Here is a 14,752-nt window from a genome sequence, read left to right as displayed (position 1 = left end):
TTGATGACATGTTGAAATGATAATATCTTTAATACCCTGGGTTAGGTAACATGATTAAATTAATCTCATATATTTGTTTTTACTTTTTACAATGTGGCTACTCAAAAATTTAAATTTACATTTATGGCTTGCATTATATTTCTTTTGGATATTTCTGATCAAGAAAACAGCAAGAGAGAAGAAAAAATGTTTATGAAACCTGGAGAATCTTACAAATTTAATCATTCTTTCTAAGTTAAAGGCTTGTAAGATAAAATATCGTTCAGCAATTTCACTTCTGGGTATATACTCAAAAGAATTCCAGGCAATGTCTTAAAGAGATATTTGAATGCTCATGTTCATAGCCACATTATTCATAATAGCCAAAAGGTAGAAGTAACCCAAGTGCCCATTGAGAGATGAATGGGGAAACAAAATGCAGTGTTTACATACAGTTAAATATTATTCAGCCTTAAAAGGAAAGGGAACTCTGACACACGCCACAACATGGATGGACCTTGAGGACATTATGCTCAGTGAAATAAGCCGGTCATGAAAAGTTAATACTGTATGATTCCACTTACAAGAGGTACCTAAAGTAGTCAAATTCATGGAGACAGAAAGTATAATGATGGTTGCCAGAGGTTGAGGGTTGGAGAGAATGGGAGTTGTGGTTTCACAGGTACAGAGTTTCAGTTTTACAAGATAAAAAAGGGCTCTGTGGATGGATGACAGTGATGGTAGTATAAAAATGTGCATGTACTCAATGCCAGTGAACTGTTATTTGTGCAAAAAAAAATTTAAAAAATTTATAGGGAAAATAATTATATTACTTCAGTAAGATTTAGTCCCTTTCTAGGTATGATGAGAACCAATTAAACTATTAAATTTAATGTAGCTCAGATATGCTTATCTATATGTCCTGGGATGAAATTTTAGAATGGCAAGGGAATTCAGCAGACTAGATGGAAAAATGGCCAAAGGTAAAAGAGAATGATGCATCAAATAAAGTCAGGTTTGAATGTGGTATTTTGTTTGTCTCTTTGGAAATAGATAGCTGTATGTTTTCAGAGAAGGCTTAGGTAAAATTGCATTTCAGGGATATTTTCAAGGAGGAAAGGACCACATCTGACTAAGAAATACAGAATGTTTCTGTGCAGTGAGAAATGTATTAGAGATTTACAGTCATGCTAATTAATAACTAGGACATAGTGAAGACATATAAGCAAACTCAGATAAGCAAGAATAGACAACATTCATGAGACATTCCGTGAGGCCTCAAACAGGCAAAGATGTTCAAACAAAGGCATGGGCCATGGTCAGGGTCATCTCTTCCTATAAATGGTTCAAATGGAAGCCCAGACTCTGATGATCATGTTGAACAAAATTTAAATACAAGGTCTGACAATGAAGTTCGCGAACTCATCCTAGAAAAAGTGCTACATACCTCATTGCTGAATATCACTATGGTCACCTTCGAAGTACTCCCCTTGGGAAGCTATGCACCGACTCCAGTGCCTAGTCCACCCTTCAAAGCAATTTTGGAACTCTTTTTCTGGAATGGCCATCAGAGCTGTCATCCTATTACCTTTGATGTCCTGAATGTCATCAAAATGTCTTCCTTTCAATATTTCTTTTATCTTCGGGTAAAGAAAGAAGTCATTGGGGACCAGATCAGGTGAGTAGGGAGCGTGTTCCAATGCAGTTATTTGTTTACTGCCTAAAAACTCCCTCACAGACAAAGCCATGTGAGCTGGTGCATTGTCATGATGCAAGAGCCATGAATTGTTGGCGAAAAGTTCAGGTCATCTAAGTTTTTCACGCAGTCTTTTCAGCACTTCCAGATAGCAAATTTGGTTATTTGTCCAGTTGGTACAAATTCATAATGAATAATCCCTTTGATATCAAAAAAGGTTAACAACATCATTGCAACGAGTTCGCAAACTTAATTGTCATACCTCGTATGCTATCTGGAATCAATAATGTAGTAATTCATGGCCATTCATTAGCTCTTCCATATGAATTATTTGATCAGATTACTCAGTAGTTTCTGAAAAAGTCCCCTGGTTCTGGTCTTCCCCACACTGTGTACTTTCCCTCCTGGCTCTCTTTACTTATCCAACTAAGGTTCCACCCCTTTCAGAGTTCCTCCAACTGCCACTCAAGTCATAACCTCACTTCTGGGGTGAGCAGTTTCCAGGTGTTTCTTGTTTTCTTATAGTCTCATGGCTTCTCCCCTGTCCTGCAAATCCTCTTATCTGTGAATTTTTAGTAAAATAATAGGACAATTTATATGATTGATTACTGTATTGCTCAGCTCAAATGACCTATATTCATTTTAGAAGGTTTTCAGTTACGCAGTGTACAAGTATATCGTTTACAGTTGATTAAAATGTTTGTGGTCATTTCTATGAAGAAAAAAAAAAGTTGGGCATCTGTTCCTTGGTTAGAAATACAAGTTCATTGTTTTCTCTGTGGGAAAATCAAGTATGACTTAAGACTCCTTTCACAAGAAAGCCTGAGGATCACTTATATTCTATTTCTGTGGGCATTTTTAATCCTTTGTTAGTATAAGTGCCATTTTTAACTAATCAAAATATGCATTTACCTAGAATGCTCCATTCCCAAATCACGTCAGATAAAAGTGTAGTGACTATTATATTGACTGATACACACACATAGAATGCCTTTTGCTGCAACTTCCACAACGAATTCAAGCTAGCATGAGCTTAATTTTGTTGAGAACTGCTTTGGCCTGTGCTGCCACAATAAAGATCTATCATACAGCTCTTGAAAGTCTATTTTTATTGGAGTTACTTTCCATTTTAATTGGGAATTCCTTGTGACTCTTTTTCAGAATATTTAATATGAAAGCCTGAAGTAATTTTTGGCTAACAAAATTATGAAACTCTTCATTTTCTCTCTTGGGTGAAACAGACACATTTATGTTGTATAAGAATTGACCCAAATAAGTTTCTCTTTCTTAGTTACACAACAAGGCACACTGCTGTAAGGTGAAATCTACTGTGATGCAGCTCAAGATAATATTTCTCCCATGCCACCTACAGACACTATGTTTCAAGTCTCAACTGTGTGCAAATAAATCCTGCTCTGTGCACTATAATAGCAATCCAAATTAAATGTGGAGGGAATTTCAGGGAGATGTTTCATATCTGCACTTTAACTATGTGGTGTGATATGGCAATATGTCCTACATTAGCTACTTATCATTTCAGATTTGTTTAGTTTGCATAAACACAGTTTTAAATGCAGCGTTATACAATGAAATTTAAGGTATTTTCAAAATAATGTGGCACAGCTGTGCTGTTATTCATTCTCTAGCATAAATTCGACTGGCTGGAAAATGAAGTTTGTTTAAAAATGAACTCTTCAGGACTTCTTTTAATGAATAGACCATGTATAAGTCTTCCATTTTGTGGATGGAAAAATGCATCTAAGATACTTTATTTTACTCAATAATAAATACTGTTCTGAAACCATAAACCCAGAGAAAATTGGTTATTTTTTTAATAGAATTCATTAACATAGTTCAGAGAGCCAGGTCTTCAGGAAAACTGTTTTCAAAAAGCAAACACACCAGAGATGGATTGCCTGGAAGGCCAAAACAGAAAATTGGTGGCTTAGAACTAGAGTGTGCATAAATGTGAGAGTTCGTTTATACCAACCGGGCTCATTTGGGAATAGAATGTAAGAAAAGAATAGTTTACTTATTTTTTCATCAAAGCTCTTGGGTCTGTATTGGGCTGAATGTAGATCACAGGTCTGGGTTCAAGTCTCAATTCTGCTATCTGTTAACTAACAAAGTGAGTTTGGCCAAGTCACATATGCAGGGCAATGGGGAACGCTTAGGCTTTGCTATCCACAGACCTAGATCCAGTGGTAGATTTGGCAGTGTTTAACAGCTGCTCCCTGGGAACAAACCAACCAACCAATCAACGCTGGTTTGTAATATTTGCTAATTTCCATGGTGTAAGTGCTCTACCACAGCCAACTTTAAGCTACCTACAATGACCTCATTGAACGAAGAGTTGGAAAGAGATGTGTACAAGCAATATTCTTCAGATAACTCCCCAGGGACTACCAACTGGCTCCAGCCAGCCACTTCCTAGATTCCATTTCTGGGTCCGCCAGTCAGTGTATGGGGCCCAAGGCCAGTTACTTAACTTCTCTGCATCTCCATTTTCTAATTTTTAAAATGTTGACTATAAAAAAATCTTACAGTCAAAGTAGTGATCCATCACTACTTTAACAGAAAAAGATTGGACTTTAACTCTTTTCAGAACTTGATCTGTACCTATTTTCTTTAAAAATGAAAAGACATTTCCAATCTTAAACCATATCTCTCCTCTGCTCAAAGTCTGTTTTTACTTCATTGCATTTTGCACTATATTGAACCGTTCTTTTCTGGATTTCTTTTACCTGTTCCTGCCTTTCATCTCGTGTTTTCAGATTGCTTTCTATTTCTTCATTCCCCATATTTTATTTGATTAATTCAAAGAAATTTGCTCCAAGTTCTGTTAGCATGTTTTTATTACAAAGTCTTTCTCCACTTCTTCCGTAGTAGTAAAAAATTTAGCTGGGCAAAAAGACACAAAGAATAAAGAATATGTTTACCAGGCTCTCTTATATTTATGTATAATTATGGGACTATGTTCTGGTCAATAAAATGTAAATAAAAGTGTTATTTAGCAGCCCTCTAGAACCTCTGGGAGGAAAAGAAAAAAAGTTCATGTTCTTCTTCATCTCTTTCTTCAAGTTACTGCCTGGAACCATCTTAAACAATGAGTCACACATACCTGAGAAACAAGATAGAAAGAACTTCAGTCCTTAACAGTGTGGAGTGCTATAGTGACAATGAAACAGCTGCTTGGACTTTTATGTGTGAAGGAGAAATAAACTTCTACCTCATTTTATAGAAGAAAAAGAAAAAGAAAAACACCAACATAAACAACACCCAACAACAAACTTTATCAGGTGCTTTTGAGGGTAAAGTAGGCACTGAGCAGAGCCTGAAATAGTAGGTCCTCAATACATAGCCATTCCCTGACTTAATGTCTTAATGATTATGCCAGTCTGTCTGTCTGTCTCTCCTGTCCACAGACAAAATCTATGAAAGAACAAGTCTGCATTTGTTCTATTCTCCCTCATTCAACCCACTGGTATCTGGTTTTCACTTCCAGAACTCCTAAAAAATAATTTCTCTGTGATGACCAGCAGTTTTCCCTGACTCCAGTGGACATTTTTCAGTGCTGATTTTATTTGTTTTGTGGCATTTGACATGCTTGACCAGTCCCTCCTTCCGACTTTCTTCCTCTCTTGGATTCAGAGACAGAATGCTGCTGATTCTCACAGGACAACTTTGCTCCTTCCTAGGCTCACAATCTCTGTTTTCTTGTATTGCTTTCTGTTAATGTTAGGGATTTTCCAAGAGCTCATGCTTGCTTTTTCTCTTCTCATATCCCTGATTCCAAGGGGGCAAGCTCACTCATAACCCGGGCTCCAACTCTTACCCGGGCACGGATGACTTAAAAGGCAAGCCTGCATCCCAGACCTCTCCCTGAGTTCCAGGATGGTAATGACTCCTCAATGTATTAGACATTCTTGACATTGCTGCCTCCATATCCCATAGACCACATTATAATCAACATAGATATGACTCAGTTTATCATTTTCCCCACCAGACCTGTCCCTCCTCCTGTGTTGCCTATACAGGATGCACTCACTATTCATCTCATTTCTTAGACTGAAAACCTGGGAGTCATCCTCCTTTCCCTCCCATATTCAGTCCAACAGGCCCATTCTATCTTGTAAATCTATCTGCATTCCATTTCCTTAGCATCCTCTCTAATGCTGCTGTCTTAGTAAAGGCTCCTCAGACCTTCATCCTTTCATTCTTAGATGACTGAAGTAATATACCACCTGATTTCCCTGTCTCTAGTCAATTTCCCTTCTAATCCATACTTCTTTTTGAAGGATTTTTATAAAATACAAATAGATCATGTCATTTTTTTTACACTTCATTAGCTTCCAACACCTCTTGCATAAAGTACAAACTCCACAGAGGGTATAAATTGCTTCTGGTTCATGCCTACCTTTCTGGCCACATCTCCTGCCTCTTGTCTAATTATGACTGTGCTCCAGTGTCATTAAACCATGAACCTTTCCTTCAATAGGCCATGCTTTTTCTTGTCTTTGTCTCTCTGGACAGCCAACCCTTCCCCCCTTTCTTTCTTCAATGATCCACTCAAATCTTCTCTCCTTCCATGAAGCCCTCCTTGAAATCCTCATGACACATTGTGCATAATTCTCTAAAAGTCACTTTTCACACTATTAAAATCATCTATACTTCTTTTCTCCCCCAGCTGAAAGTGACTGAATTGAGGACATTAATGCCATCCGTATCTTATTTACCATTGCATCTTCAATAGCAAGCAGAAAACCGGACCACAAAAATGTTTAGCAAATTGAATGTATCAACTTATAAATGCCTCCTCAGATTTCTCCTCTGCCCCTTTGTGGTGCCAAATGAGATGGGGTGTCAAGATAAGAGCTTTTTAAAAATTGAGAGATAACTGATATATAACATTTTATTAGTTTCAGGTGTACAATGTAATAATTCAATATTTGTACGTATTGCCTAATGATCACCACAATAAGTTTGGTTAACATCCATCATCTCACAGTTACAGTTTTCTTTTTCTTGTGATGAGAACTATTAAGATTTACTCTCTTAGCAACTTTCAAATGCCCAATATAATATTATTAAGGAACAAGAGCTTTTGTACACTGTGAACAAGTTTGGATGGCACACATTTTCAAACTTCATGTTAATTGGAATCATGATTCTCAAAGTGAGAACAAAGCATGTAGAATATTACAAAATATTAATGTCCAAAAAATAATGGGCTTTTCAAGAATGGTAGTTGATTTAAATATATCACGAAGTACTCTGCTTGCTAATTTCATATGTTTAATGTTGGTCACCAATAATTAAAACAATGACATTTGTTTTTAAGTTTTTGATAGTGTATAGGTACCATATATATAGTGTATAGGCAAAAGGCACTACAAAAATAGTAATAGCACAGAGGAAAAAAAATCACGCTAAATATGCATCTACTTGAAAATTCAATAAATGAGTAACATATAAGAAAGTGAACATGCTGTTCCCTTGCAGATGGAAGAATTTACTCATTGTCTATTTAACTTTTTATTTTGGCCTGAGTAAATGCATGTTCAATGTATGCTAAATGTTTGAAAATGGAGGTGCTATTGTTGTTTTAGAACATTTCAAAGAAGCAAAAAGCCAAGTCAATAAAGTAAGCAGCAAGGGACTGAGCTTGCAGAGCAGATGTTTTTTCCGATAATAAATTTAACCTTTTGAGTTGAGGAAAAAAATAACATTGTTCTTCATTACTGGTAACTTTTTGCAAATGAATAAAATATCTCTAACTTTAGGGATGCTCTAATGTCAGAAATGAAAAGTATTCAACTTCATTTTAAAATACTCATTGTCATCTCTACTGATAATTCCATTTTCTGGTCCACTAAGACTATTCTTTACTCAATACTTAAGTGTATTTGAAAGTGTTCTCCTTGATAAAGTTAGAACAATATATATTTAACAGATGGTATCTCCATAGTCTACCTTAGTAAGCCTTCTAATATATCTTTTTCTAAACAATAATTTATGAAGCACCTTTCTTTGTGAGAATTCTTCTTTGTAGTTTATGCTGTGTTGCTTTTTTTTAAAAAAGATTTTATTGGGGAATTGGGGGAGGGGAACAAAGTTGCTGTCGTTTTGTTCTTCAGTCTAGTTGTGGAGGATGTTGCTTCACTGGCACATGTTGGTATTATCATTGCGCTCTTCCCAGGTGAGGCAGATCAGTTGCCGGCCTCTGGCTGGCCGCTCACGGCGACTCTTGGCAGCTCACGCCGGGTGCTGGCCACTCATGCTGGTTGCCAGCCACACATGGTAGCTTATGGCAGCCCACTGCAGCAGGGGCTGCAGCCTACGCCGTCACTGGTGACTCATGGCAGCCCAGCTCCAGGTGGAGCTGTTGTTCACCATCTTAGCTGCAGAGGGCAGTGTCACTGGCCCTCATGTGGGATCCAAACCGGGGCCCTGCTGCTCAGAGCTGGAGTCCCAAGCCAGCTCTTAACCAATGCACCACTCGGCCGGCCCCCTGTGTTGCTTTTTAATATCAAGAATTCTTTGACCCAAAACAGGGATCTTCTGATAAGATAAAAATACTTGAAACTCAATGGAGTTTTTATGTAAAAATCTATGGAATATATATAGTTGGTCATTTGTTTGTTTGTTTGTTTAGGTGAAGAAATTGGGTAATTCAAAAAATCAAGGGCAAATACATAATTGACAATATCAGGAACTTGCCTCCTGATATTTTGTCTATTTATCATATCATCATATTTTTAAGTATTCTTTACCAAATCAAATAGCCAAATTTAGCTTTGATTTTGCTGGCCATGTTATATGAATTTAGCATGGGTTCCCAAGCTCAGTGTTAAGAGGCATATGCTTCACATTGTTTTTCAAAAATGGCTATACTGGCCGGCTTTCGAACGACAGCGACGCAAGATGGCAGCCACCACAGGCTCGGGAGTAAAAGTCCCTCACAATTTCCGACTGTTGGAAGAAGGCCAGAAAGGAGTAGGAGATGGCACAGTTAGCTGGGGTCTAGAAGATGATGAAGACATGACACTTACAAGATGGACAGGGATGATAATAGGGCCTCCAAGAACAATTTATGAAAACCGAATATACAGCCTTAAAATAGAATGTGGACCTAAATACCCAGAAGCACCCCCCTTTGTAAGATTTGTAACAAAAATTAACATGAATGGAGTTAATAGTTCTAATGGAGTGGTGGACCCAAGAGCCATATCAGTGCTAGCAAAATGGCAGAATTCATGTCGCATCAAAGTTGTCCTGCAAGAGCTTCGGCGCCTAATGATGTCTAAAGAAAATAGGAAACTCCCTCAGCCACCAGAAGGACAGTGTTACAGCAATTAATCAAAAAGAAAAACCACAGGCCCTCTCTCTGCCCCCATTCAATTTAAGCAGTCTTCATTTTCCACAGTCGTAAATTTTCTAGATATGTCTTGTAGACCTCAAAGTACTGGAAGGGAAGCTCCTATTCAAAGGCAGTTTATCCTAAGATACTGTAAATGATACTAATTTTTTGTTCATTTGAAATATATAAGTTGTGCTATAAAAAAATGGCTATACTTACCACAGCTTTTCAGAAAATGATATTGGGTGGTGCACATTCTCCTTTGACTTATTTCTGACTTATCAAAATAATCATATTTGAAACCACCACCAAGCCAGAATCGGTGAAAATAACTTTCTCCCCTAAGGAAGCTAAATAGACTATAGGATAGTTTTATTCCACAGTCTTAGCCCCAGTAACTATAGGCTCCATTGAGCAACTCAGTCCAAACTAACTTAGATTACATTTTGGAACGTGATCCATTCAGTTATACAATGAAATGTGAGCCATTTAGGGTGTGTGTGTGTGTGTGTTGATCCACATACATGTAGTAGAGCCATTTCAATAAAGCAATAATGGCAAGTAGAATCATTGACACAAAATTGGAAAGAGCCTTAGGAATGATCCAACCAAACTTTTCATGAATCTCTTCTCAGCATCCCTTACAGGTGATGTTCCAACTTCTGTAAATTTTACTAACATAATCTCATTCTTTCCAGTCCTGGAGAGGTTTCCTTGTTAGAAAGTTGTTTATTAACCTGAGCAAAAGCTTACCTCTGTAACTTTCATCTTAGCAAGATTCTTTAAACAATGATTTAACCAACTTTAGCCACCAAAACACCAGGATCCTGGGAGTCCCTGTTTTAATGGGAAAATATTTGTGTCTATAATATATATATATATATATATATATATATATACATACATATATACATATATATATGTATGTATATATATATACATATATATATACACACACACACATATACATATATATATATGTGTGTATATATATATATATATGTATATATATATATGTATATATATATTTAATTATTTGGTTCCAATCATGATTAGAGCAATAGGATGGTGGTAGATTGAAAAGGTCCAGGACCTAATACTGATCTCCCATAGCTGAGAGATGGACCCCCTATAAATACGAGGGTGTGGGCTGTTTTGTCTAATCCAGCAGGAAGGACACAGAATCTAAGCAGAATGAACAACAAATGATACAAAGAAGTCCAGACAGGAAGTCAGAGCAGGGAGGCCCCCAATTTTCTTGGTGTCTTAGCATATATTTTATCTAAAGATGCATATATTCAGACTAGCATCAAACACTGAATGTGGTGATATTTATGACTCTATTGGCAAAAGTTATATCCCAAGTTTGAAAACTCAGACTATTTATAAATATAGATTTACGAAAATAGATTTCTGTAGTATTTGTGTTCTTTGAAATGATGAGAGCCTAAAAATTTTCCCAATAATTTGAACTCTCTGCATTAGTTATCCTTGACTTCACATTTTCATAAAAAGTTTTTTCACTTTCTCATAAATATCAGACACATTAAAAAGCTGTGAATCAGTTGGGGCAAATTAGCTCCATTAATAAAGGGAATTTCCTTATAACCCTGATCACTAGTGTTCCCTGCCAAAGATGCTGTTGTCTTAAAAAAATTTTTCCAATTGTTGAAAAACATTTTATTAAGCAAGAAACTGAACACAGTAGCAAAGTGACTAGTACTTCGATTTGAAAAAAACGGTTAGGATGGTGGGACACAGAAGAATCAGTGATGAACACAGTTCTTGTCCTGCCTCTGTCTTTAGTCTTTAGTGTCACCTTGGTCACACAGAATATTAGAATCTATGTTATAGAGGAAACTTAAAGTGGCATCTGGTTTAACACAGGCCAATTTTGTTTTTTTCTGAACTATAAAGCTTCTGTAATTAAAGAAGCTAGTACTACAGGATCATAGCAATAGCATTTTAGAAACAGTCTAAATTTTCCCCCGAGGAGCAATAATGGAGGTAAACACATCTCTGAGGAGACCAGACACTTTCTTGCCTCCACTTTTTTTTTTTTTGTATTCATCATCAGACTTTAAAAGATACATAACGAGAATGAAAACAATACCATTTACGAGGGAAATTGTGCAGGTAGTTAAGTTGCCCAGTTGTTGAAGATGAATGCTAAGGTTCGGAAGGAAAAAAGACACAGGGAGTAAGCTGTTTACACACTTTTAGATTAATATAGATTTGTGTCTTCTATTCACTACATTGATTGTTTGGAAACACACATAATGTCTTGCTACCAGACAAAACACGAAGCTGAGAGAAGATAGTGGTTGGGAACAATGTGTCCTTATGTTGGCAGCTCTCACACATCACAGAATAATAGGTTGGTGGAGACTTGGGAAGTGTCATGGGCATATGTACGTATGTCAAATTTCTACCATTATTGCCAATTCCTGGGTACTGGGAGCTGGGAGACTGCTCCTATGCAAAGATTTACTTAGTAAATGAAAATCTACCTTATCTCACGACTTTAAGCCAAAAGGCACGTAATGAAGCTATGTAAAAACATTGTTTCAATGAGTTAGCAAATATTGACTCCTACTATATGCAACAGCACTGTGCCAAAGCAGCATTCATTTCTAGATACATATTAGAATTTAGAAATGGGAAAATTCTTAAAATTCCTCCACAATATAAAGATCCTTCTCAGTTAAGTAGTTAACACTGTCCTGAAAAACATCAACTACAGACATGGCTTTAAGCAGAATAACTGTAATTCATAGGTATTTGAGAAAACAAAGTGGTTGTCAACTATTACAACCTCCATATTTTAAAATTGGTAGTTGCAAGACTTACCTTTGTAGGTAATCAGGAAAAAAATTAAATAACATTTTATCTGATTTTCTTTTGACTAGAATGATAACATGAAAAGGAAATAATTGATGGATAGGAAAGTGAAAAAGCTAAATGTAATAATTTATTTTAATTCATTTAATATCAATCAATTCAAAGACCACCAAGTGTTTCTTTGAAAATTAAACTGCAAATAGATTTTTTTTAAATTGGAAATAAAAGCAGGAAATAGGGTTGGAACTAATCACTCAAAAATCTTACCTGCAGTTGATTTTTGTTCACTTTTCTTCTCCACTCTCCCTGAAATGAGAAGTGGCAGATCAGTTGCAGTGTGGGGCCGTAAGAATATGATGTAAGCAAGATGAAAGCCCAGGCTATAGCAATTTCCAAACTAGTCACTACTTCAGCCACGTCCAGCATGCTTCCAGGGATGGCTGGGCACAGTTGAAATGAATGGAAAATGCTCCCAAGTCAATTTATGGAAGTCAAAAATAAATGAGCATGCATTTAATATGCTGTTGGGTTTTTAAAAAAATCTTGTAAGACTCACTTCCTCAACAATAAGCCGACAAGGTGCAAATCTCCATAGAACAAACCGTGGGAAAAACATCTGAATAAAATGAGACCAAGGCCTCTTACAACCTACTTGAAAAGATAAAGGACAGACAATACAACACAAAATGAGATGTGCCCCAAAAGGTACCAAATGTTTAGCAATATGAAAGGAGGAAGCAATTATTTTAAGAAATGAAGTTATAAAGTGGCGTTTGGTTTGGACCTGGAGAGATACATATGACTTGGAGAATTTGTAATAAGGAAAAGATTGATTCTTGGCAAAGGAGATAGTATGGGCTATGTAGGACAAGGCTGTCTGAGCAGGAAGAGTCACGTTTACAGCTTGCTTTAGGAACTTCAACACTAGTAGCTGTGTAAGGAAGAGGGCTCTCCTAGAGTTTGGGCAAGCGGTATAGCCTGATAATGGCAGTGGGAGTGGAAAGAAGGAAAGTGATGGATACAAGAGATGGCAGGAAGGCAGAATTTACAGGGCCCAGGGATTTACAAAACGTGAAGGGCAAAGGGAGGAGGAAAGGTCAAGATGAATGGTTATCTAGGTGACTTTGGGCATGATGAAGCAATTTGGGGAAATGGTAAAATGTGGGAATTAGAAATGGCAAGTTCAGTTCTAGACTTACTGAGTTTTAAGTGGTACGGGGACATTGAGCGTGAGTGAGAGATCAGAATTGAAGTTACAGATGCAGAAAATGTCCATCTTGAGAAGGTGGCTAGAGCTGTGGGGGGATGGGAACATGAAGGCAGACAGCACAGAGGATAGTGTCTAGGAATACAAAAACGCTACTTTTGCTTGTGATGTAGGACCATGAGAAGACGAAAAAGAAGCAGAGACCCATGGAGATTAGCAGACCATAGAGTCATGTATCACAGATAAAATTTCAGGAAGTATGGGGGATACCAACAGCATCTGATGATACCAAATTCACGCGGTTGTTGCTAGATTGTGACAGAGCAGTTTCAGCAGAAAGGGGGTGGAGAATACAAGAGAGGCTATGAATGCCTGAAGAGTAGTGGGTGATAAGGAAGATGATGCTGAAGAAATGGCTTCTCATTCATAAAATTTGACAGCATGCAAAAGAGTGAGATAGGACAACAGCTTGAACAGGAGCAACATCAAGGTTTCTGCTAGTCTGTGGGACACTCCAGTGTGTTTACAGGCTTAGATAAGAAACTTTGCATCAGGTCAACGGTGTGTGTAGACACCACTGCTGAGGTAACAGCCTTGGTTTTGTGATGGGTAAGCGAGACCCACCTTTCCAGCCATCACTGTCTTGTCAGCTATCAACATTTCACAGATGAAATCAGTTACTGAGAGTTTGCACAACACATGGAAACTGCATGGAAACGTCAAGGTTTTCTACTAGCCCTTCATGCTTTTAAAAACCCTAAAATATAAGGTGGAAACTACACAGTCGTTCCCTTGTGCAGCTGCCAAAAGTGTAGAATTCATTTAACTGACATCTTGATTAATGGCACATTCTATTCATTTGGGTGATTTCCAGAGGACTTGTTGGATGCAATTTATTTCAATGATTCAAACAGATAAACGACATGAACAGTCCATTTAAAGGCTTCATTCATTACCAAGTGCGATGGGGCACCTTTAAGTTTTTTTAACTGGGCAAGCCACTGTTTACTATCTGATTATAAATTTTTGTATACTAGAGTCCTCATTTTCATGCATTTTAGTCCTGAATTATAAAATGTTTAAAGAAAAATATCGATTTAGAGTGTTTAACTTGTATAAGAATGAGTCAAGTGGACAATGACTGTATTGGAGAGAAATAATATGGTGTGGTAGTCAGGCTCCAAGGTGACCCCAAATATCCTCCTCTTCCCTACTCCTAGTATTCATGTCCTTGTGTAGTCCCCTCCCACACTGAATTAGACTGATTTATGTAACCAATAGGATTTTGCAGAAATGATGGAGTGTGATTTCCGAGGTTAGGCCTTAAAAGATAGTTTGGCTTCCATTTTGCTTTCTTGGATCACTCCCTTTGAGGGAAGCCAGGTTATATGTTGTGAGGACACTCAAGCAGCCCTATGGAGAGCCCTGTGTGGCAAAGTATTGAGGCCTCCTGTCAATAGCCAATGAGGAACTAAGGCCTCCTGGCCAGTGGGCATTAACTTGCCGGGCATATGAGCAACCCATCCCCCACCCTCAGTCAAACCTTCACATGGCTGCAGCTCCGGCTGCCATCTTGACTGCAATTGCATGAGAAACCCTGACCCAGGACCATCCAGTTAGCCACTCCAAAGTTCCCCACAGAAACTGCGAGATCACAAATGTTCATTGT

At 37.5% G+C, this 14,752-nt stretch overlaps 2 protein-coding genes across 4 annotated transcripts in view; one reads left to right on the top strand and one right to left on the bottom strand.

Annotated features, from left to right (window-relative positions):
- Positions 1-14,752, bottom strand: part of CHST9 (carbohydrate sulfotransferase 9) — a 244,623-nt gene that overhangs the window by 114,052 nt on the left and 115,819 nt on the right. For both annotated transcript variants that reach the window (XM_019654558.1, XM_019654557.1), the window contains exon 3: positions 12,144-12,182. In XM_019654558.1, the coding sequence (XP_019510103.1) occupies positions 12,144-12,182 (39 nt within the window). The remainder of the gene's footprint in view (positions 1-12,143; positions 12,183-14,752) is intronic.
- On the top strand, positions 8,600-9,034 carry LOC109389211 (ubiquitin-conjugating enzyme E2 variant 1-like). Of its 2 annotated transcripts, XM_019654564.1 has the most exons (2): positions 8,600-8,760; positions 8,887-9,034. In XM_019654564.1, the coding sequence occupies exons 1-2, from the start codon at positions 8,600-8,602 to the stop codon at positions 9,032-9,034; spliced, it is 309 nt and encodes a 102-aa protein (XP_019510109.1). The 2 variants fall into 2 exon arrangements, with proteins under 2 accessions (XP_019510109.1, XP_019510108.1); XM_019654563.1 differs by having other exon boundaries at positions 8,600-9,034.

This window comes from Hipposideros armiger, unplaced genomic scaffold (assembly GCF_001890085.2).
Source record: "Hipposideros armiger isolate ML-2016 unplaced genomic scaffold, ASM189008v1 scaffold_225, whole genome shotgun sequence".
NCBI lineage: Eukaryota > Metazoa > Chordata > Mammalia > Chiroptera > Hipposideridae > Hipposideros > Hipposideros armiger.
This window is presented reverse-complemented; position numbering and strand designations above follow the sequence as displayed.

Coding starts and splice junctions, on each gene's coding strand:
- LOC109389211 (XM_019654563.1), top strand. CDS start 8,600: ATGGCAGCCACCACAGGCTCGGGAGTAAAAGTCCCTCACAATTTCCGA.